At 38.6% G+C, this 23867-nt stretch overlaps 1 protein-coding gene across 1 annotated transcript in view; it reads right to left on the bottom strand.

Moving 5' to 3' along the window:
• The window catches only part of CCDC40 (coiled-coil domain 40 molecular ruler complex subunit), a 102969-nt gene that overhangs the window by 43083 nt on the left and 36019 nt on the right, over positions 1-23867 (bottom strand). Inside the window, exons 10-14 of the mRNA XM_072645227.1 lie at positions 23584-23705; positions 6913-7156; positions 6613-6795; positions 5100-5345; positions 2078-2291 (exon numbers count right to left, since the gene is read on the bottom strand). Of these exons, the coding sequence (XP_072501328.1) occupies positions 2078-2291; positions 5100-5345; positions 6613-6795; positions 6913-7156; positions 23584-23705 (1009 nt within the window). The remainder of the gene's footprint in view (positions 1-2077; positions 2292-5099; positions 5346-6612; positions 6796-6912; positions 7157-23583; positions 23706-23867) is intronic.

The following is a 23867-nucleotide window of genomic DNA, read 5'->3' as shown; positions in this document are numbered from 1 at the left end:
GGAAGGCGTTCTTTATAGAACATTGCATGGTGTAGTTTATTCTAATATAATCACATATAACTAGGTTTAATAGGAATTGATTGTATCTCTAAATAAAGTTTAGATGCAGACACAATTTGCTAGAGTAGCCCTCAGCAATGATCTCTCTATTAATGGAAGTCTTATAGTTTCACTGCATGGATGTTGCTGTGGTATTTTTCTCATGCTGAGATTGTATAGTGCAGTTGACATTGGAGAGCCAAGTTGCATGCAAAGGAGAAACTGTAATTTAGAATCACCTGAACCATAAATATTCCATTTGTTTAACAGCCTGCATGTCTGAGATATACATGAAACAAGCCAGTGTGCCTTTAGGGAAAGAGAGACAGTTTCAGACTGCTAACTTCTCATCTTTCTCTTCTACCTGGGCCCCAATTTTTGAGTCCACCCTTCCATGGACTCCTCTTTATTTCTAGGTAATAACCATTTTAGATCCTTGACAAATTACCTGGATATACTGAATCCAAAATTTAGATCCCAGACAAGTTACCCAGACTTCTTCAAATCCAAAATTTGTTTTTTTGGTCAGTCAGGGCTCAGCCATTTATTTACCTTTGAGGAATTTGCCCAGGTGAAAGGACACAGTGTTTAGTCTTGAGGAACCATTAAATAGTTTGCCAGTTCTGGTCACCTAGACCCAGTCTGGGTAATCATCCTCATAATTATTAATTACCAGAGAAAACAAGGAATGCCTCCTTGCAGAGTCACAGGATTCCCTGTATGGTATGTGAAATATTCTAAAGGTTAATTTCAGATGTGGCTATCTAAGATAACGTTGGGTGTGGAACTGACTCAAGGAGCTTTCCTTGCCATTTTGAGAGGAAATGGTTTGTGGGCTAAGTCCCAAGGTATCTGTTACCACGTCAGGGATGCTGACTTAGCAGTAATAAGAATAGTAGACCAATAGAATAATTTCTGTCCAAACTAACAAAATCTCTCTGAATAACTTATTCAGAGACTTGGTCAAAAAACAATGTAGACTCTTAAAATAGAAGACTTTTAAGGTCTTTCCTGAGCTCAATTAACCCAAATCTATGAGCAAAATTAACCTTCTGCAAAATTGATCACATAGCTCATAAGGATGCTACCTAGGTGCTCCAATGCCAAAATAGAGAACTTTAAAAGAAATGGAAAATCAAGTGGCCACTGGGGTTTGGGAATTGGGTGGCCCTCCCTACTACAGAATGCAGTCAATGAGCATTAGAAATCTTAGCAGAACCTCCAAGAATTGTGGAATAAAGTAACATTCAGTCGATAAGCATTTTTTAAGTACCTACCATGAGCCAGGCATTGTGCTAAGCACTAGAGATACAAAAAGAGGCAAAAGACAATCCCTGATCTCAAGGAGCTCACAATCTGGCAGGAGGAAAAATATGCAAACAAATACATACTAACAAGCTATATATAATATAAATAGCCAATAATGAACAAAGGAAAGGCACTAGAATTAACAGGGATTGTGAAAGACTTCCTATAGAAGATAGAATTTTAACTGGGATTTGAAAGAAACCAGGGAAGTCACTAGGCAGACATGAGGATGGAGAGCATTCCAAGTGTGACAGATATGCCTGGAGCTGAGAGATGGAGTGTCAATGGATCAAAGAGTACACAGTAGGGAGTAAGGTGGAAGAAGAGTGGAAAGGTATGAGGAGGTCACGAAAGGCCTTGAACACCAAGCAGAGAATTTTGTATTTGATCCTGGAGGTGATAGGGAACCACTGGAATTTATTGAATAGGAGGATAACCTGTTTGGATTTCCACTTTAGGAAGTTTTTATTAGAAAGCAAACCAATTGGAAGTCAAAAAAAGTATTGTCATTCCCTTAGCACTTTGGATTCTTGTATAATGGTTAAACTTGGCAGGGCCATTCATCAGAAGTGGAGAGCAAGATGCATGAAAGTTACAACTTCCTGAATGAGAAAGCGGGATACCTCATGGTTACTGAGGTCTTCACGTTCACTGATTCCAGGGCTGATGGAAGGCAGTTTTCTAATATGGAATTACTTATGTTAAATCTGGTTCTACACATAATGCTTACTCTCTGTCCGAAGCTTCTTTTGTTCCATGATTGTTATCTGTTTCTTAAACATGTCCACTGTGGACAACTGATCCTCTCTCTCGTGGGTCAGTTTGACTAGATCTTGCTGTAGTCGAAGCCACTTCATTTGTTGTTGAACGAGGGTTGTGTTGTATTCATCTATCAGCTTGTTTATTCTTCTAATTTCTACTTCAACTGGTCCTAATTCTTCCCCCTATAGAAGGAATGTTATTTAGATAGTGTCCATAAAACTTTTTGTTTTCCCCTTAAGGGGTAGGTTACAAAGGCTTTTGAAACTGAGTGCCTAACGGTGTATAGCATTAGAGTTATAGAGTGTTTTTATCCTGAGCAACTCCAAATCGATAAATGAATGTAGCACTTACACCTGTGACCTTGGCATATTTTTATCATATTTCTAACAGGAACCCCAGACTTATATTCCCTGAAATTTTATTGTATATACAGTACCTGTCTGGTGCTACTCCCCTCAATGTAAAATCATGCTCATGGTTTGGGGTCTCCAGAGGACAGATGCTTTCTACCTCTCAGGGTTGTAGGTAATACTGATAGTATAGGTTTCTAGTACTATCACTCTTGAGGCCCTACCAGTGTGCTTCCCATTAATAACCAGTCAGTGACTTCAATTAGCCTTTAGCAAAGACATTTACTAAGGTGGTATAGTAAGAAGCTGATAACAAACATTTGCCCTGGGGCAAACACACTCTCTCACAGTTTTATGGATAGAATGGACTTCAAACCTAAATGTACAATGATAGTGAGGTAAGTTATACATTGGGCAAAGGAATATTTCACAAGTCCTTATGCTTTTTGACCTTTCTCAGGTCTATAAGTCTTCTCTTGTAGAAGGGATCATGCTCTTTGAAACTGTCTCCTTCCTTGGGTGGCTGTCTTTCTGAATCTATTTGTTTTTAGTGTGCTACTCTAATTTTGGCTGAATGTGCTGTCTAGTCTCTCTGATCTCAACTGGATGCTCTCCAACGATATAGTCAATGAGACAGAGGAGGAGATGGAGAGAGAAAAAGAAACTTCCCAGCACCAGTTCCCTCTTAGAGGTTTGACTCCAACTTGGAAATGGAATTCTCAACTTCTGAACTTGGAGTTTTCCTCTATTGGACTGTCCCAACACTAGACTGACACACTGTTGAAATGCCTCTAGTTATTTACTACCCCCAGAGGCATGGTTGGCTTGTTTGGTTAGCGGATCAGCTGTTCCTTTATTGATCTAGTAGAAAAGTTTCACACCTCATAAAGGTATCATTAAACTCATCTTACTGACTTGTTTTTAAAAAACTTCATCACTTGTCATTACATTACATTCTGCAATTACATTAGCTGATGGGGAGATGGTAAGGAGGAAAAAATCATTTCCCTCCTCTCTTTTACTGGAGAGATTTCAAAGAGAATTTAGGTTTCTCCCTGGCCTTTCCAGAGCTGTAAGAGTCCTGTTGTAGAAACATCTTGTTTGAAATTTTCCAGGAAACCTTGACGTCTTTTGAGTATGAAGCAATAGAGGTATTTTCAGTCACTCTGAAGGGACTATGGGAGTTTACAAAGTTCGCTCTATGATAGAATGCTCTTTTTCCATAGGTACCTATATAAAAATTAAAACACCTAACATGACTCAGTGCCATGGGGACAAGTCGACAAGGTTCATGAAACAGCTTTCATCTGGGAAGCTTCTCACATAGCCTTTTGGCCATTTGGTGGGGATGTAATCTTTTAATAGCACTCAGTTTCCCAAACATGCACAAAACTATCTGCCTGCAGCACTTCTAGCTGTTGAGACCTTCTATCGCATAAACATCATCTATCTTCAATCTCTTATTGAGGAATCCCTCTGAGTAGAGAGCAGGTTATGACTCCCTTTGGTCTCATAACCTGGCTCCAACCTGCCTTTCCAGGAATATTTCCTATCTCTCCTTCACGTACCCTGTGATCCAGCCAGACTGGTCTTGCAGTTCCTCACAGATGCTACTATTCCATCTCCCATCTCTGTGACTTTGCATAGACTGTCCCTGGCATGCATTCCCTCCACATCTTTGCTTCTTAGAAAAACTACTTTTTTCAGTGCTTGCTCATATGCCACTTTCTATGAGAAGCCTTATATGATCCCATCAACTTCTAGTGCCTCCCTCTCCCCAAGAAATTAGATGAGATTTACTTTGTATGTATGTATACTTATAGCGGGAAGGAAGCAAGCATTTATTAAGCTCTTGCTATGTGCCAGGCACTGTGTTAAGGCAACACATTTATCTCATTTGGTTCCCACAACAATCTTGATATTATAATTCCCATTTCACAGTTGATGAAACTGAAGAAGACCTGCCCAGGGTCACATAACTAGTAAGTCTGAGGCTAGATTTGAACTTAAATGTTTCTGACTTCAAGCCCAGCGCTATATCTACTGTGCCACCTAACTGCCTCTATATGCCTTATGTGCATATATATTGTTTTCCCCAATAGAATAGATGGCAAGGACTATTTCGGTTTTGACTTTGTATCCCCTGGAGTCTAGCACAGTGCTTGGTATATTTTGCTGTTGTTGAGTTGTTTCAGTCATATCTGACTCTTCATGATCCCATTTAGGGTTTCCTTGGCAAAGATACAGGAATGGTTTGCCATTTTCTTCTTCAGCTCATTTTACAGATGAGAAAATGGAGGGCAAATAGCATTAAGTGACTGGCCCAGGATCACACAGCTAGTAAGTGTCTGAGGCCAGATTTGAACTTAGGAAGTTAAGTCTTCCTGTCTCTAGGCCTATCACTCTATCCACGGTGCTACATAGTTGCTGCCTGGTATATAGCAAACACTTAATAAATGCTTTATTGACATTTACCCTGAGGGAAGTAGGTAGGGACAAGATTTATTATTTGTTGATTTATTTATTTATTTATTCATTATTGCATTGCTTTCTGTGTATAAGAAGACCCTTAAATGATTGGGGCTTATATCAAGGAAAATGCCAATCATGGCTAACCTGACCAGAATCATGGTTTCTTACCCCTAATTCAGAAATAATCTGATCTACTCTCTTGTTGAACACATTAATGAGGCCTTGCTTGCGCTCAATCAGTATCGTCCGTCTAGCAATTTCACTTTCACTGTTGGTGATGAGCTCATTGATCTTTTCCACTTCCTTGTCCAACTCCGTGAGTGTGGCTTGATATCCTTTTTTTCGGATATTGCTATTTGTGGTATCAAGAGCAGTCTGTGCAATGTCACCATCAATTTTGGAAAGATGTGTCACCTAAATAGTTTGAAGAAATAAGTTAGAAAAATTATATTTGCTCTATTTACCACTTTCCTCTGTGACAACTTCTGAAAAGTTTATTTGCAAAATGTTGTAAATAAACATACCTTCTCACTTTACATCTGATGTTCAGCTACTGAAATCCCAACTAAATAAACAGGATATGGTTTACCAATGTCATCTCCTTTATAATGTTCATTTCAAGGATGAGTAGCAAATTTGGCTTCATGAAAGACCCAATTTGTCAAAAGTCCAAGGACCACTTCCAGTTTATATCCAGCTAAGTAGACCTTTTGCTATAAAGCAACTATTAATTGAAAAATCATAGTTGACATTTTGTTCAAGGAGTACTACAATACCAGTTTGTGAAGTGGGCCATTAGAATATTGTGGGCTATAAGGAGAACATTGGAGAATATATCCCTACTACCATGGTCTATGGTTCATCAACCTGTTTTAGAATGCTCTGATTTATACATGTTTTAAAACAATAATCCCAAGCCCAAACTTTTATTACTACAATGTCAACTTTATTAAAGTTAGACCTGAATTTAATTTACAACTCTAAGACTTGGAAACATCATCCTATAAAAAATAGAAGAGCAAAAGAGATATGACAAAATCAACTAAAGGGTGTGACGATATGAACCTGTATGTTAGCCTGAAATATGATACAGTAGAAAGTGCATGGGGCATGGAGTCAAAAGACCTAGGTTTAAATCCTACTTCTGCTACTAAATCCTACTACCTGTACAGTATCCCCAAAGTCTCAATGTAATTTTAAGCTATTAAAAACTTACAAATTTTGGGATGCCCTATTATAGTTTAAAACTTTACTAAGACTTTTGGGACACCCTGTATAACTTAAACTTTACAGGGTCTCGGTTTTTTCAATTTGTAAAATGAGGGAATTGAACTAGATAATCTCTATATAGGCTTTCAGGTCTAGATCCTTTGGAGACCTTGTAGCAAACACTAAATCTTTAACCCTGACTCTTCCTAATGGCCCAAAAGATAATGTGTTACATGAAAGACAGTAAAAAATAAATGCTCCTGTGAAGCATGGTGTGGAATGCAGCAAGAAGGAAGGAATTTAGACACTTTTAATTACAAGCATAAGACGACACTTTTGAATGGGACAGGATGTTAGTGAGGAGAGTCCAGAGGAGATGGTACCATCCTTCTTGCTTATAAAGCTGTAATTCCAGAATAAGATGAAAGGAGTACTCCCTAAGCTGCCGATTAGTTGGAAAGAATCGTCTCACCATGTCTGTCTTTTTCTTCTGAAGCTGAGTTGCTAGATGGCGGAAATATTTGGTCATCTTGCCAGACATCTTCTGATCCTGTAGCTTCTCTAGGATGGTCTTCTCCTTGTTCTTCTTGGCCTCCAACTCACTTTCCATGTTTTGATGGACAGTTTGCAGTTCATTTGCGCACACTGCCCGCTCCTAGAAAGAGAGAGAGACAAGGCAAGGGTTAGAGACATGTTGCTGATGTAGGTTTTCAAGTATTTATAAACAATTTCTCGACACCCAAATATTCCTGCACTGTGCCTTGGGTCATACCGAACAGGCTCGGGTGAAGGCTTCCTCAGTACTGTGCAGTGTGAGGGTATAGGTGGTAAACTCCTTTTGCAGGGCTTCATGCTTGGACATTGACTGGCTGATCAGCTTCTGGTTAAGGTTACCATCATTCTCAGCACGGTTTAAAATGTTTGCCAGGAGTTCATTCCTTTCTTCCTCTTTCATGATCGATTTCTTGTAAGCTTCAATTTCACCATCTAGGGATTTGGATTGATGCTTGGAGTCCCTGTGGGAGGGAAGACAAGGCAATGAAGTAATGGCAAAACAGGTAATTTTTTAATATGTATACTTGACCTGAAGGAAGCCCACTATAAGAAAACCCATTTTTATAGCAATTAGTTAGAGGACTAAATGTCTATGCCTCCAATTAGCATAAGACCCTCACCGCTTTTTAATAATTACTTTTTAAGACTGCGTCTCCCTATCTTGTCTAGGCTGGAAGCTCAGGGGTTACTCATAGGCCAGACCCCCGTCTTATTAGCACAGGAGGTTTAGCCTGTTCTGTGTCTGATCAAGACCAGTATTTCCTTCCCTAGGGAACCTGATAATCTCTTGTTCCCAAGGATATAAATGGTGAGAGTTTTTTTTAAAATTTTTATTTTACGTTCTAAATTCTTTCCCTCTATCCCTTTTCCTACTTGTTGAGAAGGCAAGAAATACAATACCCATTATACATATGAAGTCATACAAAACAAACAGCCGTGTTGTGAAAGAAGCAAGGAAAAAAAGAGTTAAAACCCCCCCCAGAACAAAAGCATGCTTCAGTCTGTTTTTAGAGTCTATCAGTTCTCTCTGGGGGTAGACAGCATGTTTCATTATAAGTTCTTTAGAATTGTCGTGGATCATTGTATTAATCAGGGTTGTTAAGCCTTTCATAGTTGGTTATCACTACAATAGTGCTCTTACTGTGTACATGGTTCTTTCTCCTAGTTGTGTTTGCTTCACTTCATCGAAGTTTGCCCCATTTTTTCCTGAAAACATCCCCTTCATGGTGCCTATAGCCGGTGCCACTTCCACCATGCCCTGTACCACACTCCCAGCCCACCTCCACCCCAGTGTCCGTAAGTCTCTCTTTCTGTCTTCCTAAAGTACCTTGTGCTGGAAAAATAACTCACTGAGACTTTTTGTTGCCTTTTCTGCTCAGAATTTGATTTGGTGTTTTCTGTGGTCATTTTGTAGGAGAGATTTTGGGAGAAGTTTGACAGTTGTGAGCTTTCACTCAATCATCTTGATTCTACTTCATACCCAAAATGTAAATGCTGAACCAACACAGGGACTAGTCTCTTTTGAGGTAGTTCCTTAGTTGGGATACAGACAATATCAGTTCTCCTTTATATCTCTTCCCTTCCCTTCTCTAGGAGCAGCTTTAGAAAGCTATAATCATGAGCTTTCTGAGATAAACTGGTACTTGACTTCAAATCCAGCAGGACAGCATGTTCTAGTAGATAGGACAACTGGACTTGGAGTTAGGAAGCTTTAATTCCATCTCTGACTTATTAGTCTCCTAGTTTCCTCATATAATAAAATGGGGGAGAGGGGACTGGACTTGAATTCTACAGTTGCTTCCAGCTCTAAATCTACGATCCTTGGTGATCTCTTCTGCTTTACGTTTCTTGCAATATAAGAGACTGAACAATGATCCTAACAAATGGATATTTCCAGCCTCAGTAGAGTTCTGGAGTTAGGTGCTAGCAGCACTTTAGGAGGCAATTTCCACAATAACTTCTAGGAGAAAGAAGAGAATACCACTGTCAGCAAGATTTTATAGCCAAGGGGCCAATGCTAAGGCCATATCTGGCTGATCAGGAAGCACTGACTTGTGAGTTGTCCAGGTATCACTGATACAGGTGAAAGCATATCACCCATTCAGTGGTCCCACAAGGTGTTTCATGGTTTAAGTATGCACTATTGCACACCTACAATTCATTTGCTCTTCAAGGATTTTTTTTGGTGGTAGTATCTGTCCTGCACCTAATACCTACTATTTTTGCATTAAAACAGTTTTTATAGCATGGACCTTATTAATAGGGGAGACCCAAGACAGTAACCATAACTGAACTTTATTTATGAGATTTTCCCCAGGACTCTAGCATAGAGGCATAATGAGCAGAGAGTCTAAAAAAAAAAGGGCCCAATCTCCTCTTTGATGTCTCGCTTCTTGACAAATAAATCCAGTTTACCTGACCCCAGTGTCTGAAGCTGGATTTGAGTTCAGGTCTTTCTGATTCAAGTCCAGACCTCTATCCACTATACCACTAGCTACCTCTATGAGACAATTAGCACTTAGCAAAGTGCTTGGATAGGCAGCTAGCACAGTGGATAGAGTGCCAGGCCTGGAATCAGGAAGAGTCATCTTCCTGAGTTCAAACCTGGCCTCAGATACTTACTAACTGTGTGACCCTGGGCAAGTCACTTAACCCTGTTTGTCTCAATTTCCTCACTTGTACAATGAGCTGGAAAAGAAAATGGCAAACCACTCCAGTATATTTGCCAAGAAAACCCAACAGAGGTCACAAAGAGTTAGACATCACTGAACGACAACAAAGTGCCTGGCACATAATAGAGGCTTAGCACACACTTGTTCCTTTAGGTTCCTCCAGGCTTTCCTTCTACTGTTACAACTCAGTAGCTTTTCCCTCCTTGGAGGTTCTCCTCATAAAGTTTACCACCCCATCTAGATACTGGTGGCCGTTATCTTCCTGCTTCTTCAATGAGTCCTATTTTAGTTTCTCTCTACTCCAATTCTTACCCTTATCCTATAGGACTTAGTGTACATATTGATGTTTCCTCAAATGCCCCAACTTCCTAGTTCTTTATTAAATCCATGACCTATGGTTTACCCTCTTGATCTTGCTACTACCCACAAGTATTGTAAATTCTTGTTCTTCACTCCAAAATTCCTTTATCTGACCTTAATCTTTTATCCTTCCATCTTGTTCCCTCTCCCCTAATTTTTTCTCTTTTACTCCAAGCACCTCCCAGAAGTTTCGGGGGCCATTAGTCCCTCATTGGCTACACTTTCCTTCCTTCTCCATTTAAGCCCTTTGGCAAATAAGTTGTACTTTTATACTCTCCTCTCTTTTCAAATACCTTGTTCCCTGCTCCTATTGCTAATGACAAGGTTTGGCAAGTACTTCTATTGCCAAGTACTTCTATACATTGTTGCTGAAAAGAGCTGGAAAAAATAAACAAACCCAAGCTTATTGTGTCTGTTGAAAATTTATATTTATTAATCTCATCAGCAAGGCATTCCTACTCAACAAGGCAACTCCCTACTCAATGGACAGCATTCGGTGACAGCAGTTCCTTCTTCTCCCCTCCTTTTACCTTCACATTCCTCTGACATCATCTCTTATTGTCTTCTCCTCCTCTTTAGTCTCCAATGAAAAGAAAACCCTTCTTCTTGCCAAGTTCAACCCCTTTATATTCACCTTTTACCCTCTGCCTTCCTCTTTTCTAAGTGACTGTCTCCATTACTGTCTTTTCTCTCTCTAATCTTCAGTTTCTCTATATTTACTACCTGCTTCCTTGCTCCCTCCAAAAATGCCCATGTCTTTCCCATCCCTAAAAAAACCCTTGCTTACTATCTGCCAACTATTTTCCTATATAACTCCTTCCCTTCTCTTCTAAATCCTTGGGAAAAACTTTCTACGTGCAGTACTTCCACATCCTCTTCTATTATTCTTTTCTCATTCTCTAAACCTTCTGGTACCTGTCTTCCAACCTCCATCGATCATTCAATTGAAACAGCTCTCTCCAAAATTACTGAAGATCTCTAAGTTGCCAAACCAAATGGTAATTTTCTTTCCTGCCTTCTCTGTGGTGTTTGGCGTTGTCTCCCTGAAGTCTCTTTTCCCTCAGTTTTCATAAAAGTGTTCTTTTTGGTTTCTCTTCTTACTCATATGGTTGCTCATTTTCAGTCTCCTTTGCTGAATCTTCCTTTATACTTTGCCTATTAATTAATCTCTTGAGACTGTATCCCAGACCTCTTTTCTTTTTCCCATGTTGTGATCCCATTACATCCTATGGTTTTGCTTGTAACTGATTCACAAATCTATATAGCTAGTCCTAGCCTCTCTACTGAGCTCCAAGTTCATATCACAAACTTCCTATTGGTCATTTCAAACTTGATAGCCCAGAAACATCTCAAGGTCAAAATGTTCAAAACAAAACTAATTATCTTACCCCCAAATCCTCCCATTTTCCTCACTTCCACATTCCTATCAAAAGTACCACCATCTTGGAGCCATCACAGACTTCTCACTTTCACTCACCCCACATATCCAATCACTTGCCATATTTCACTTTTAGAAAAGTATGACTCCTCTATCCTCAGTTACCACCCTAGCTCAGGCCCTCACAGCCTTTATTCTAATAGTTTTCTAACTGACTTCCTTCCCTTCTTTCTTCTATACAGCTGTCGAAGTTATTTTCCTAAAGCATAGGTCTGCCTAGGTCATGCTTTCTGTTCAGTAAACTCCAGTGCCTCAGTATCATCTTTAGGATCACATATAAAGACATTTGTTCGGTCTTTAAAGCTCTTCACAACTTGGCCCCTTCATATATTTCCAAGTTTTTTAAACGTTACTATCCTCCTCAAACTACAATCCAGTCATGTTCATCTATTTGTTGTTCCTGTACGTGACACTCCATCTCCCATCTCTCATGCCTTTCCCTATGCCTAGAATGTTTTTCTTTGTATCCTCCATCTCTTAAACTCTCTAGTTTCCTTCAGTTCTCAGCTCAAACAACAAGTTCTGTGCAACACTCTTCCCATACTTTTTTTCCCTTTAAGGCTACCTTCCATCTATGTTTTCCTCCCCATTAGAATGTAAGCTCCTTGAGGGCAGGGCCTCTTTTTGCTTTTCTTTGTATCAGCACTTCACAGTGTCTGACACATAGTAGGTGCTTAATAAAAATTTGCTGATTAATTGTTTAATATAGCCAAAAATAACTTATCCTTTCCTTGTGGTGCTGCCTGCCTCCTGTCTTGGCCACTGGTTAGCAAGAACATTTACTGTGTCAGGTACTAAGCTAAAAGCTGGTAATATAAATACAAACAAATAAAGGATAGCAGGCCCTCCCCTTCAAGAGTTCATATTCCAATGGAGAAAGACAAAACATAAAAGGAAGCAAGGTTGGGGGGTGGGGTGAGAAGCAGGGCCATGATGGAAATATAAGAAGGAATGAATTCCTCCATGAGAAATAGAGATATGGCTGGCCTGGGTACCCTCCTTAAATGGAGGAGCCTTACAGTCAGAGGGAAGGGCCCCAGGAGCCAAAGGTACTTCTGAGATATGAATTCCAGGCCTGAAAGTGATCTTCCAGGATAGAGAGTTTTCTGGCACAAAATGGAGAAGCCTGGAGCAGCACAGCTTGCTTTGACCTTACCTCTCCCAGCCATGGGGCGTTTTAGGTAAAGGTGACTTAGCATGTCTGACAAACTGCCTACAAAGCCGCTAAAGATGCTGGGCTTGATGAAACTTCCAAAGAATAATACATAGCGTTTACATAGCACTTTAAGGTTTGCAAAATGCTTTACATATGTTATGTCATTTTATCCTCACAAAACCCTAGTAGGTTGGTGCTATCATTATCCCCATTTTATAGATAAAGTAATGGAGGCACAGAGAGAGGTAGGGTCAGATGGCTAGGAAATATATGCAGCACGATTCTAACTCAGGGCTGCCTGACTCCAAAGTCCTCACCGAGATGGTGGTGGCCCTGAGTACTGAAATACAATGATCCAGTTATAACGTTTTAGCTACATAGGACCATGTGGCAGCTATCACTGCGCAAACTGACATTCCTGTGTATGCCTGGAAAAGGGAGACAGATAAGAAGCAGCTCTCGTACATTAAGCAGACCCTGTACTTCAAAGACAGGAAGCCAGTCAACATGATCCTTGATGATAGTGGGGAATTTCATCAATCCTGTTCATACCAAATACCCTTAACTCCTGAAAGTCATCTAAGAGATGGCTACTACAGGAGTTCACAATCAATATAAGATGAAGGTCAATGGCATTCTGAAGGTGCCAGTCATCAATGTGAATGATTCTCTCTCCAGAGTAAATTTGACAATCTATATGGCTGCCTTAGTTTCCCAGTGAGGACATCAAGAATACTATACACAAAGTGACTACGGTGTCAGGCTATTGTGATGTGGGTAAGGGCAGTGTTCAGACCCTTTGGGGTTTTAGGGCCTGAGTCATCATCATAGAACTAGATCCCATCAGTGTATTGCAGGCCTCTATGGAAGACTACAAGGTGAACATTGTGGATGACATTTGCCAAGAGGGAAGAATCTATGTCACTACAACAGACTGCATAGGCTACATATTGGGCAGGCCTTTTGATTAGATAAAGATCAATACCATAATATGTAATATTGGACATTTTGATGTGGACATAGAAGTGATAAATGAAAATACTGTTGAGAAAATCAAAGTGAGGTATGAGGTACACCAATATCACCTGACACTAAAGCCTGCTGACTGAGGGCTGGCTCATCAACTCATGTCAACTCCTTCAGCAACTAAGTGCTGGCCCAGACTGAGCTGTAGACCCCTTGGGAAAAGTGCCCAACAAGAGTACACTACATTTGCAAGAAGCTGGATAAGACTGTAGCCAAAACTCTTCTTGGCAAGCTTAGCATGAAGTTGACAGGCCCCATTTCTAGGGTCTGACCAAGGGAAGATTGCTTCAAACCTGAACACTACTGATACTGAGGTCTACCGGCCCACATTCTCCAAGTGACCACATGCATCTTCCTGACTTTCCAGTTGTGCATAGACTAATAAATGGCATCCTGTTGGGGAGGGAAAGAATTACTAATCATGTAAAACTGAAAATAATTCTAATGCATAGAAAAATTTCCTGAGAAAACTAGAACTGGGTAGAATCTTTGAAACAAACACGAATGAAGAAAACATGGTGTATTCCCATGTCAGCTCCATGGGCTGCTGGGAAATGTAGTTTTTCTAGGTCGAAAGAGAAGTTGAAGAGTCCAGAATCATGTGTTCAAGGATAATTGGAGCTCTGTGATGCCGTGGAGACCGGCTAGAGGTGGAAACTGATTGCAAATTAAGGTTCACATTGACTTATGATCGGGAGCAGTGGAAGCCTTTCTTGGCTCATTGATCCACTTAAGGAGTGATTTGATTGGACAAAATTAGCTGTTTGTTTGAATCTGCCTGCTTCTGAGCATTACTGTGAATTGATGAATTTATCTACCCTTGACTTTCCTCCCCTCTCTCCTGCCCTGGCAAAGCAGTATCACTTACCTTTTTGGAGTTTTTTAAGCTTTGTATATTTATTTTTTATATTGTTATAAATGAGTTTTGTCTCCAGATAAAGATAAGCTGAATTTTATGGGGAAATGAACAAGTGTTTTTGCTATATGGAAAAAAATACAGTGGTTACCAGTGATTATTTTTCCCCCAAAGTGTACTATAGAGCAGAGGGGCCAATCAGTCCTTGCTTAGTGGCTAGGGAAAGAACAAAACTTCTTCCCCAGTCTGGGGACTCCAAATTTGCTGAATTCCAATTGAAATAGCAGGTGGAAAGAATAGAAACCTGTGTGACCAACTGCCCTGGGATTTAAAAAAGAAAAAAAATCTAAGAGCCCATATTAATTTCTTTGGTGACACAAAGCAGGGCTTCAAATTGGAACCTAGTCTTTGGGGAAAAAACCAAAGCTTTTTTAGTCTTTTTTCTGCTACAGAGTAGAATACTTTAAAAAAAACAACCTTGGCTTTTTGGTTTTCTAAATTTTATTTGTGTTGCATCTATTTCTTTAACTCTCCACCCTTTCTCAGTCAAACTCCTAGAAAAAGTTGCCCACAGTTGCTGTTGCCATTTCGTGTTCTCTCACTTATTCCTCAACCTCTTGCTCCAAATGGATACATGACTTAAATATAAAAGATCCTATCATTAAAAAAACAGTTAAAGAACTCTATAACTCTATATGGCTAGGGGAAGAGTTCTTAAATGAGGGACAAGTGTGAACATGAAAAAAATGAAAATTGAAATTACATAAAATTGAAAAGCTTTTTTCACAAGCAAAATAGAATTAGAAGGGAAATAACTGGGGGAAAATCTTCATGACAAATTTCTATAATTAAGGTCTGATATCCAAGACATTTAAAGATTTGACACAAAAAGAATCAGAATAAGAATAAGAGCCACTCTCTAATAAGTTTTAAAAAATGTAGATATATAGGCAGTTCTCAAATGAAGAAATGCATAATACTAACCATATAAAACAATGCTCCAAATCACTAAAATTAAGAGAAATATGAATTAAAACTACTCTGAAGTCTCCACCTTACAGCCATCACATGAACTTTAGTCCGTGTTTTCAGCTCTGGGGCCAAGAAGAGAAAAGCAACTCAAATATTGATAATAGCAAAGCAAACTTCAGAAAAACAAAAATAGACAGACATTCATTTAGCTTCTTCTCAGGCCAAAGCTACAAGAGCCTGCTGCTTTTCTGTAGGAAGTCCTAAGAGACTATTCTGTGTCCTTATACTGGAATAATTTCTTATTTAATTTTCAGTCACCCAAGTACTTTGAAGTTAGAGGTTCTGTGTAAATAGCTATTTTTCTGATATTCTTTTTTATTTTTAAAATATTTTTGTCCACTATTGTAAAATTATCTTTATCATTATCTTTTTCTCTGATATTCTTAAGCATAATTGATCTCTGTGGTTGCCAGGTACCCATACGGTAGAGGAGGGTATTAGAAGGAGATCTTACCAGCTCATGAGCCCTTGTTAAATTTTCAGTGTGAGTATTTACACCTTGGAAAACAGCAAATGCTACAAACCAGGGCTTGATTATTTTGCTGATTGACAAAACTTGAGAAAGTGATGGAGAAAACATTAAGAATGCATTTTAGATTTAAAAGTGTATCCTGTTTAACTTTTCCTTCTCCTTTTGGAGAGTAGCTGTTAAACATTTATCAGCACACTACTGCTATGTCTGTACAAGGTCAGTGCCAAGGTTTTTAAGCAATTTTCTGTAGCAAATACAGTGGAGTTACAGGTGGCAGGTTAAGCTGAAGTCTCCACTGTCCTTCTGCATTCTTCATCCATACCACCAACTTCTGGAGCCCCTTTCTCACTTCTTTTGGCATGTGATCAGATGAGAGTGAGGTCTCCTTCCTTTAACCATAATTCCCTTGTTCTCCTTGCCTCTCCTGATGTTACAGTTAATGTACGTGGCTATCACGCCCACTGTATCACTAAGCATGAAGGCAAGTGTTGTAGATAGGGTAGAAAGATAAATCTCTGGATTTTTCATTATCTTTAGTTATTAGTATTAAAGAAGAAAGGAAAATATAAAAATTCTAGGAAAGACTGAGCCAGCTCTTTACTCCTTATATACAGATATTATTGAATCAATTCACATAGAAAACAGAATCACCCATTTCAAGTTTCTTTACTTCTTATGGAGTATAGTGCTCATGCGAAATAATAAAGGAAACCTGTCTTCTCACAGGAAAAAGCATGTGGCAAATACATGCTTTTTCTCAAAAATGAATGTTTAGCAAAGTTAATGAACTTTGCTGTTCATTACATGGCCTAAAGACCAGCCTGCACTGTAATAGCTTTACTACATTTTGTATAGTACATTGCTACAAACTTTTATATAGAAAGGAGGTGAAAAATAGATTCCATTTCCACCTGTGTTATGAGTAACTGTGATCTTTAAATTTAGTGAATACTACTCATGGACCTCTCTGTTTCTTTCTTTTTTTAAATTAGTAGCAAACTGTCTTAATGAGTACTGCTTTGTAGTATAGTTAGAGATCTGGTACTAATATTCTTCCCTCCTTTCCACTTTCATTATTACCTTTGAGATTGTGGGTATCTTGTTCTTCCATGTGAATTCTGTTATTTTTTTCTAGGTCTATAAAATATTCTTTGGGGAGTTTAATTTGATATAGCATTGAATAGGTAAATTACTTTAGATGGTATTATTTTTATTATAACCTACCCATAACCAATTAATGTTTCTCAAATTCTCTTTATTTCTGTAGACTGTTTTATTGTTGTATTCATATAGTTTCTGAATACATAATGGTAGATACAATCTCAATTTTTTATAGCTTCTTGTATTTATTTCAAATGGAATTTCTCTTTCTAGTTCTTCCTGATGGATTTTGCTGGTTACATAATACATACAAGAACACCAAGATGTAGGTAGATTTATTTTATATCCTTGAACTATACTGTTTAGTAATTATTTCGATTAATTTTGGGTTGAATCCTTAGGTTCTCTTAGCATACTTTTGTTTCATCTTGAAAAAGCGAAAGCTTTATTTCTTCTCTGCCTATGTTTATTCCCTCAATTTCTTTTCCTTATTTTCTGCTATAGCTACCAGTGATACCTACAAAGTCAAAACTAAAATAGGCAAACATGTTGGCAACTTCCCAGCACAACCAGAGATGAGCGAAAGACATTTATCTGCTAAATCTTTATTTTAGAGGCAACAAAAGTGGAGAGCCTTCCTGAGAAAGCACTGAGGTGGTGAGAGATCCCCATAGAGGAGGCAACTGGAAACCACTGGTATCTGCAGGGAGCAGGGTATCATGGCAGCAAGACTCAGACTGGGACAACCCAGGAGTCTAAGGGTTTTAAGGTCTTTAGTCTTCTGTCCTAAAATGCCATGGAACACCCTGAAGATCAAGCACTCTGAATTGCAAGAATCCAGGGGAGTCTAACCCCAGAAGATTAGAGATCAGTGGAGGAATACTGGTGATCTAGGGCAAGACCAAGCAAGGCCTACAACACTATCCAAAAGCACAGCAATGAGTGAAATCTGGTCTTGGCTAAAGCCCCAGTTTAGGAACGAAGGCTGGACAGACGAGCAAACCAAAAAAAAGACATTGACCAGTATATAAAAATCATTGCAGATTGAGAGATTCCCTCAAAGAAAAGGAATAAATAACTCCATAATAACTCTAAGCAGAAAAAATTATATTTCAACACATAAATATCTGGGAGAAATAAAGAAACAGGTTTTTTTAAAAACTCAGGAGAAAAGAATTGAAAGGAGATTAAATAGTTTAGAAGTGAAAAGCCTTAACCAAGTAATGGACTCCTTGAAAGTAAACAATAGATCAAACAGAAATCATTAATTCCATGACACTATAGGAAACATTAGAAATAAAAATCAAGATTGAGAAAAATGTAAGATAAATGATATTGAAAGAAAATGACTTTGAAAGCAGGTCCAGGAGGGATAATTTAAGAATCACTGGACTTTCATGACAGTTGCAAATTACTTAATTTAGGTTTGGAACAACACCTTGCACCATATACCAAAAAAAGCCACAAATGGATGTTGTTGTTCAGTTATTTTTCAGTTGTGTCTGATTCTTTCTGATGCCCTTTTTTTGGGTTTTATTGGCAAAGATAATGGAGAAGTTAGTTTGCTGTTTCCTTCTTCAGCTCATTTTACAGATGAGGAAAATGAGGCAAATAAGATTAAGTGACTTGCCCAGAGTCATACAGCTAGTAAGTGTCTAAGGCCAGATTGAACTCAGGAAGAGGAGTCTTCCTGCCTTCAGGTTCTATCTACTGTACCACCTAGTTGCCCTAGAAATGGATACATGACATGTCTTAAAAGGTACATCATAAAAAATCAGAGGAGCAAGGATGAAATTACCTTTTGGATCCATGGATAGAGGAAGAATTCATAATAGAGATGCAAGATAAAATGGACAATTTTGATTATGTAAAACTAATGAGTTTTTGCACAAACAAATCTAACATTATAAAAATTAGAAGGAAAACAGATAACTGGGAAAAAAATCTTTGCAGCAAATTTCTGTAATAAAATTCTCATTTCTAAGGCAAACAAGGAACATTCAAATTTATCAGAAACTAATTTAAATTGGTAAGACTAAGAAGAATTCCTCAGTAGATAAGTGGTCAAAGAATATGAATAGACAGCTTTCAAAGGAAGAAATCCAGGTTATCAACAATCACATGAAAAAAATGCTCTAAATCACTAATAATTAGATAAATGCATATGTCAGTAAAAGTCAAACCACTGCCACCATAATCTCCCCTCAGACCCTAATGGGCCCATGACCCTGAACCCAATATTCTTGAGAATAGCAGGGCCCTTCAACTATCAGACCTGTCCCAGTCCTTCTCCCACAGGCATCACTGAGGGAAGGAATCATTGTGGGAAGGAGCCTACCTTCCTCATCGCTACAAATAATAACTGCTGCTCAACAGTCAGATAGGCACAAGAGCCCTGTGAGTGCCAGCACTACCCAGACCACTAGTCCTGCTTTCAATGCAACCCTGCAGCCATTATTTGGGGACGCAATTTTTGTGGAAAAGGGGGCAGGCAAACCAACCTAGTTAAAATAATAAGATACCTTTGAGGGAGAGACAAGAGGCAGCATTTGCCAGGCAATTTAAATGACTACTCCTTTCTTGACCATCATCTCCCCTCAGACTCTGATAGAAACAGTCTAGGAACTTAAACCTAAAAGCCTTAAGAACTGCAATGTTTCTAGCCTTGTGCCCTTAGTCATCAGCTTAGGCAGCAACCCCTGTGGAGATGCAACCTGGTAACTGTTTTTGAAAATGCTACATCCATTGCTACTGAAGGCCCAGAAAACAATGCTCTTGTCACCAACGTCCCTGGAATTATTAAATGGTTCAACTTCAGAAAATAATATAATTTCATCAGTAGAAATGACATTAGAGAAGAGGCATTAAAATCTGATTTGCTGCTATATCCTAAGAATTGTGAAAACTTTCCATTTGACTTGTAACTGAAAGCTTCCATATGTGTTATCTTCTCCATTCAAATGTGCACACCTTGAGAGCGAACTGTCCAACTTTTCTCTTTGTGCCCCAGAGCTTAACACAGCATTTGGTACATAGTAAACACTTAATAAATTATTTTTTCATTCATTCATTCAAATTAAAGTAGCTTTGAGGTTTCATCTCAAAGTTAGAGTAGAAAAGATGACAAAAGAGTAAAATGACAAATGTTGAAGGGGATGTGGGAAAATAGGCGTTGTATTTGAAAATTAAGGTAAAATGAGAGACATTCTGAGCATGATCAATACATTGGGCTAGCAGTAACCAACAAACTGGGTCAATGGTATCTCTTAATGACTAAACACTCCAAGGTAGAGTTCACTAGCCTTCATATAGTTTGAAAGGACAGAATAGGTAAGTGAGGTATTGGTGATCTTTATTTCTCTAACTAGTACTTGATGGGAGAGAGTAAAACTGGAAAGAGTAAGCTAAGGATTACCACCACTTCTACCACCATCACCACTACTACCCCTACTACTATCACCACCACCACCTCTACTACCACCCACCTTGAGAACAACCAAGGATAAAAGCTTTCATCCTGAACCTCTCTTATCCCTGGATTACAGATATTGATGTGTAGTAGACAGAAGTTGTTCTAGCACAATACTATTCTTGGAGATAGGAGAGTGAAGGAGAGATTGCTTAGCCATCAAGATCCTAGGTCCTGCCTGCCACTCTTTGCTAGACTGCTGGTAGTACCAGCATAGTTCATCTTCTTACTCTCCACAATGATGGATACTGCGATTCATAGAATATTTACTTCATTTATAGAGCATGACACAGTTAAATAGAATTGTCTTCTTCCTCAGGGTCACACCACACAAGGCAGCAGGAGTCTATTTTGTCCAGCTGACTTTGGGGATATTTTAAGGTTCGGTGAGCATATCAATATGTCTGTTGCAATCTTTCACTCTTATGAGTTTTGGATACTGTCTTCAAGATTTTTCCTATTTCCCTTTTCTTTGAAGACAGAATGGGTCGGATTCCAAATCAGATATCTATCCATAGTACACACAGGCCAACTATCTTTATAGAACATGGCCCAATCACATATATTATACCCAACTATTAAGACCAAGTCTCAAAATAACCTGAACTTATAACTGACCTTCAAATCATTCTATCACAAAGTATTATACCAACATTTTCAAAAACAATGAAATGTATTCAATCATGTTTCTCCCACTAAAAAAAAATTAATGATAAATCTTTTTAAAGCAAAAGCTTTTTTTGTACAATTAATAAATAAAATATTATCAGTGAATCAACAAGATAGAATTTATTAATGCTTACTGTGTTTCAGGCATTAGCTAAGAAAGGGAAAAAAATAGTCCTTGCTCTCAAGAAGTCCACATTCTAATAAGGAAGACACCATGTACACAACTACGTGCAAACAAGGTATATACTGGATAAATTGGGGGTATTCTCAGAGGAAAGGCAATAAATTAAGAAGGACCAGAAAAGGCTTCTTGCAGAAGGTAGGGCTTTAGCTGAGTATTTTTGAAAATCATTTCATCTTTATATTATCCTTTTTAATGTCCATTTTGGTTTGTTGTATAATATACATGATTATTAGTATAATAATACATGTAAATAATTTATAAGTAATCAAATATACACTAATGGGAGCTATGTACTCAAAAATTTTTTACTGATGGAGAGTACAATCAAAAAATTTTGGAGACCACTGTACTGCCCTGAGGTCCTTTCCAACTATAAGAATCTGTTTTTCTGTGGAAAATTTGCCCTAGTTCCTTTATCTTACAAATGTCAGTTGATTATAGTCACATTATTTGTCCCCGAAAGTATACTTTGGCAGGCTCCCCTGGAACCATGAAATAAAAAAAAAAATGCAAACATCCCCAAATAGAACTTTATCAGAAACTCAATGATTTGGGGAGAAAAGAGAAATAACAATACGGCTTTTTCATTCCTCTCAGTTCAGAGATTAAAACAAAGAGAATGAATAAATGTGAAGGTATCAAACAGATGGTGGAAATGAAATCAAAAGAAGAGCTTTATTCCCCCAAATGAGTATTTTTTTCCTCCTTGAATCCTCCTAGGAAATTTGAGCATGAAAGCATTGTGCTGATTATGCACAGTATGTACTTTTAAAGAACTCAAGAATGAATGAAATCTTGGAAACCAATTATAGGGATTTTCTCTGTGGGGACTCGCTAGCTGGGATGAAATCGTCACTGCCAGGGACGAAGGCTGCAGCTAGAAATACTGGCTCAAAATTCTACCTAGAATTTAAAATTTGAAAAGACTAAGCCCAGAAAAATTGTGCAAGGTCAGGCCATATTTTATAGTCCAGAATCTGACAGAAAGCATCCATAGTGTGTTTCTGCCAGCTGTCCATTTCTTCCTCTTACAATAAGTGATAGTCCTGAATAAGAATATATTACATCATATTATAATTATTTTTGTACAACTACCTAATTAGCATATGTAGAAAAAAAACACAAATGGGTGGAAGGGAGAAACAGAGAGACAACCAGAATGAGAGGAAGAGAGCTAGAAAGAGAGAGAGGAAGTCTGAGGGAAGGAGGGAGAGAGGGAAGGAAGCAGGAAGGGAGGAAAAGACAGAAGTAAAAATGAATAGTGATTAACACATCACTGCCATGGGAAAGTGAGTATGTCAAGCTGTTGAGTAATGATGACCTTATTACTGTCCCTACTCTACCTATAAAGAGAAGCATTTAGGAAGACTTTGTCCAGCTCCACACTTCCCAACCTAACAGCCAGTAATACTTCCATATGTACAGTCATTTGTCTCAGGAGATCCTATTATAGAAGTAATCAAAGAGTTAGTACCCTCTATTGACTAGTCACTAGACTATACATATAAGGAAACCTCAGATTGGTCTTTAATTACGTCCTATTCTTATTAGTATTTACAGAGTACCTTATATCTTCAAAATGTTTTAATTAGTTATACCATATTACTTAATATTTTGTTTGGTAGATGAGAATTTTTTTTTAGATTTATATAAGATTAAAGTATTCATTTAGCATTTTCTGTGTGCCAAGCACTATACCAAGTGCTGGAAATATATGCATGAATAACAAGGGCAGCCTTTGCCCTTAGGGAGCTTACATCCTACCTAAAGGTAGGGGTGGAGTGGGACCTGTACACAGAACCTGTAAAGCAAGGAGAGAACAAGGAGGAAAGTAAGCTGAAGGGTCAAGGGCTAAACTGGGTTAGAAGTGAGCATGGTTGGCATGGGTATTTGCTAAAATGGAGGTTCCATGGAGGAACTCACCAACAGGGGGAGGAGGTACTAGGGTGGAGGTATCACCAGCATGAGAAGGCCATTTTGTGATAATTACAGAACAGGATACAGAGTTAAGGTGTCTTTTCTACCATCATACTGTCAGTATGAGGGCAGCTAGGTGGCATAGTGGAAGAATGCCAGGCCTGGAGTCAGGAAGACTCATCTTCCCTAGTTCAAATCTGGCCTTGGACACTTACTGGCTGTGTGACCTTAGGCAAGTCACTTAACCCTATTTGCCTCAGTTCCTCATCTATAAAATAGGCTAGAGAAGGAAATGACAAGTCACTCCAGTATCTTTGCCAAGAAAACCCCCAAACAGTCAGATACAGCTGAAAAATGACTGAACAGTAACTGCCAATGTTGGCCCTGAGTGTGACAGGAGTTTTTGCTAGGCTAATGGAGAAGTGAGTGCCTTACCTTGATAGAGGAGATCTGTCATTTTTTAGTCCTAATCCCTACCAAGATAGTATAAAGAGATTGATGTGTATTCTTCCTCTGCCTGTTGCCAATCCCCATACCTGACCGCTTCTAAGATGGCAGTGTAGGCTTCATCTCGGTGTTTCATTCCTACCAAACTGGTTGACCAATTCTGTAACAGTTGTTTTTTCTCCAAGTTGATAGAATCTATTTCTGTGCAGGCCTATAAAGAGATAACATCAGAAGATAGGAAGTTTAGTTTACAAATAGAGTTGGGATGCTCACTTTACCTAAGAATAAAATAAAAATAAATAAATAAATAAACAACCATCCCGAACTCTTACATATGCCAGTCTCTTCTGCTTCTCTTCCTATATGTGTCACC

Source organism: Notamacropus eugenii, chromosome 2 (assembly GCF_028372415.1).
Source record: "Notamacropus eugenii isolate mMacEug1 chromosome 2, mMacEug1.pri_v2, whole genome shotgun sequence".
NCBI classification, from domain to species: Eukaryota; Metazoa; Chordata; class Mammalia; order Diprotodontia; family Macropodidae; genus Notamacropus; species Notamacropus eugenii.
Note: the sequence above shows the minus strand (reverse complement) of the source record. Positions and strands in the feature narration are given on the sequence as shown.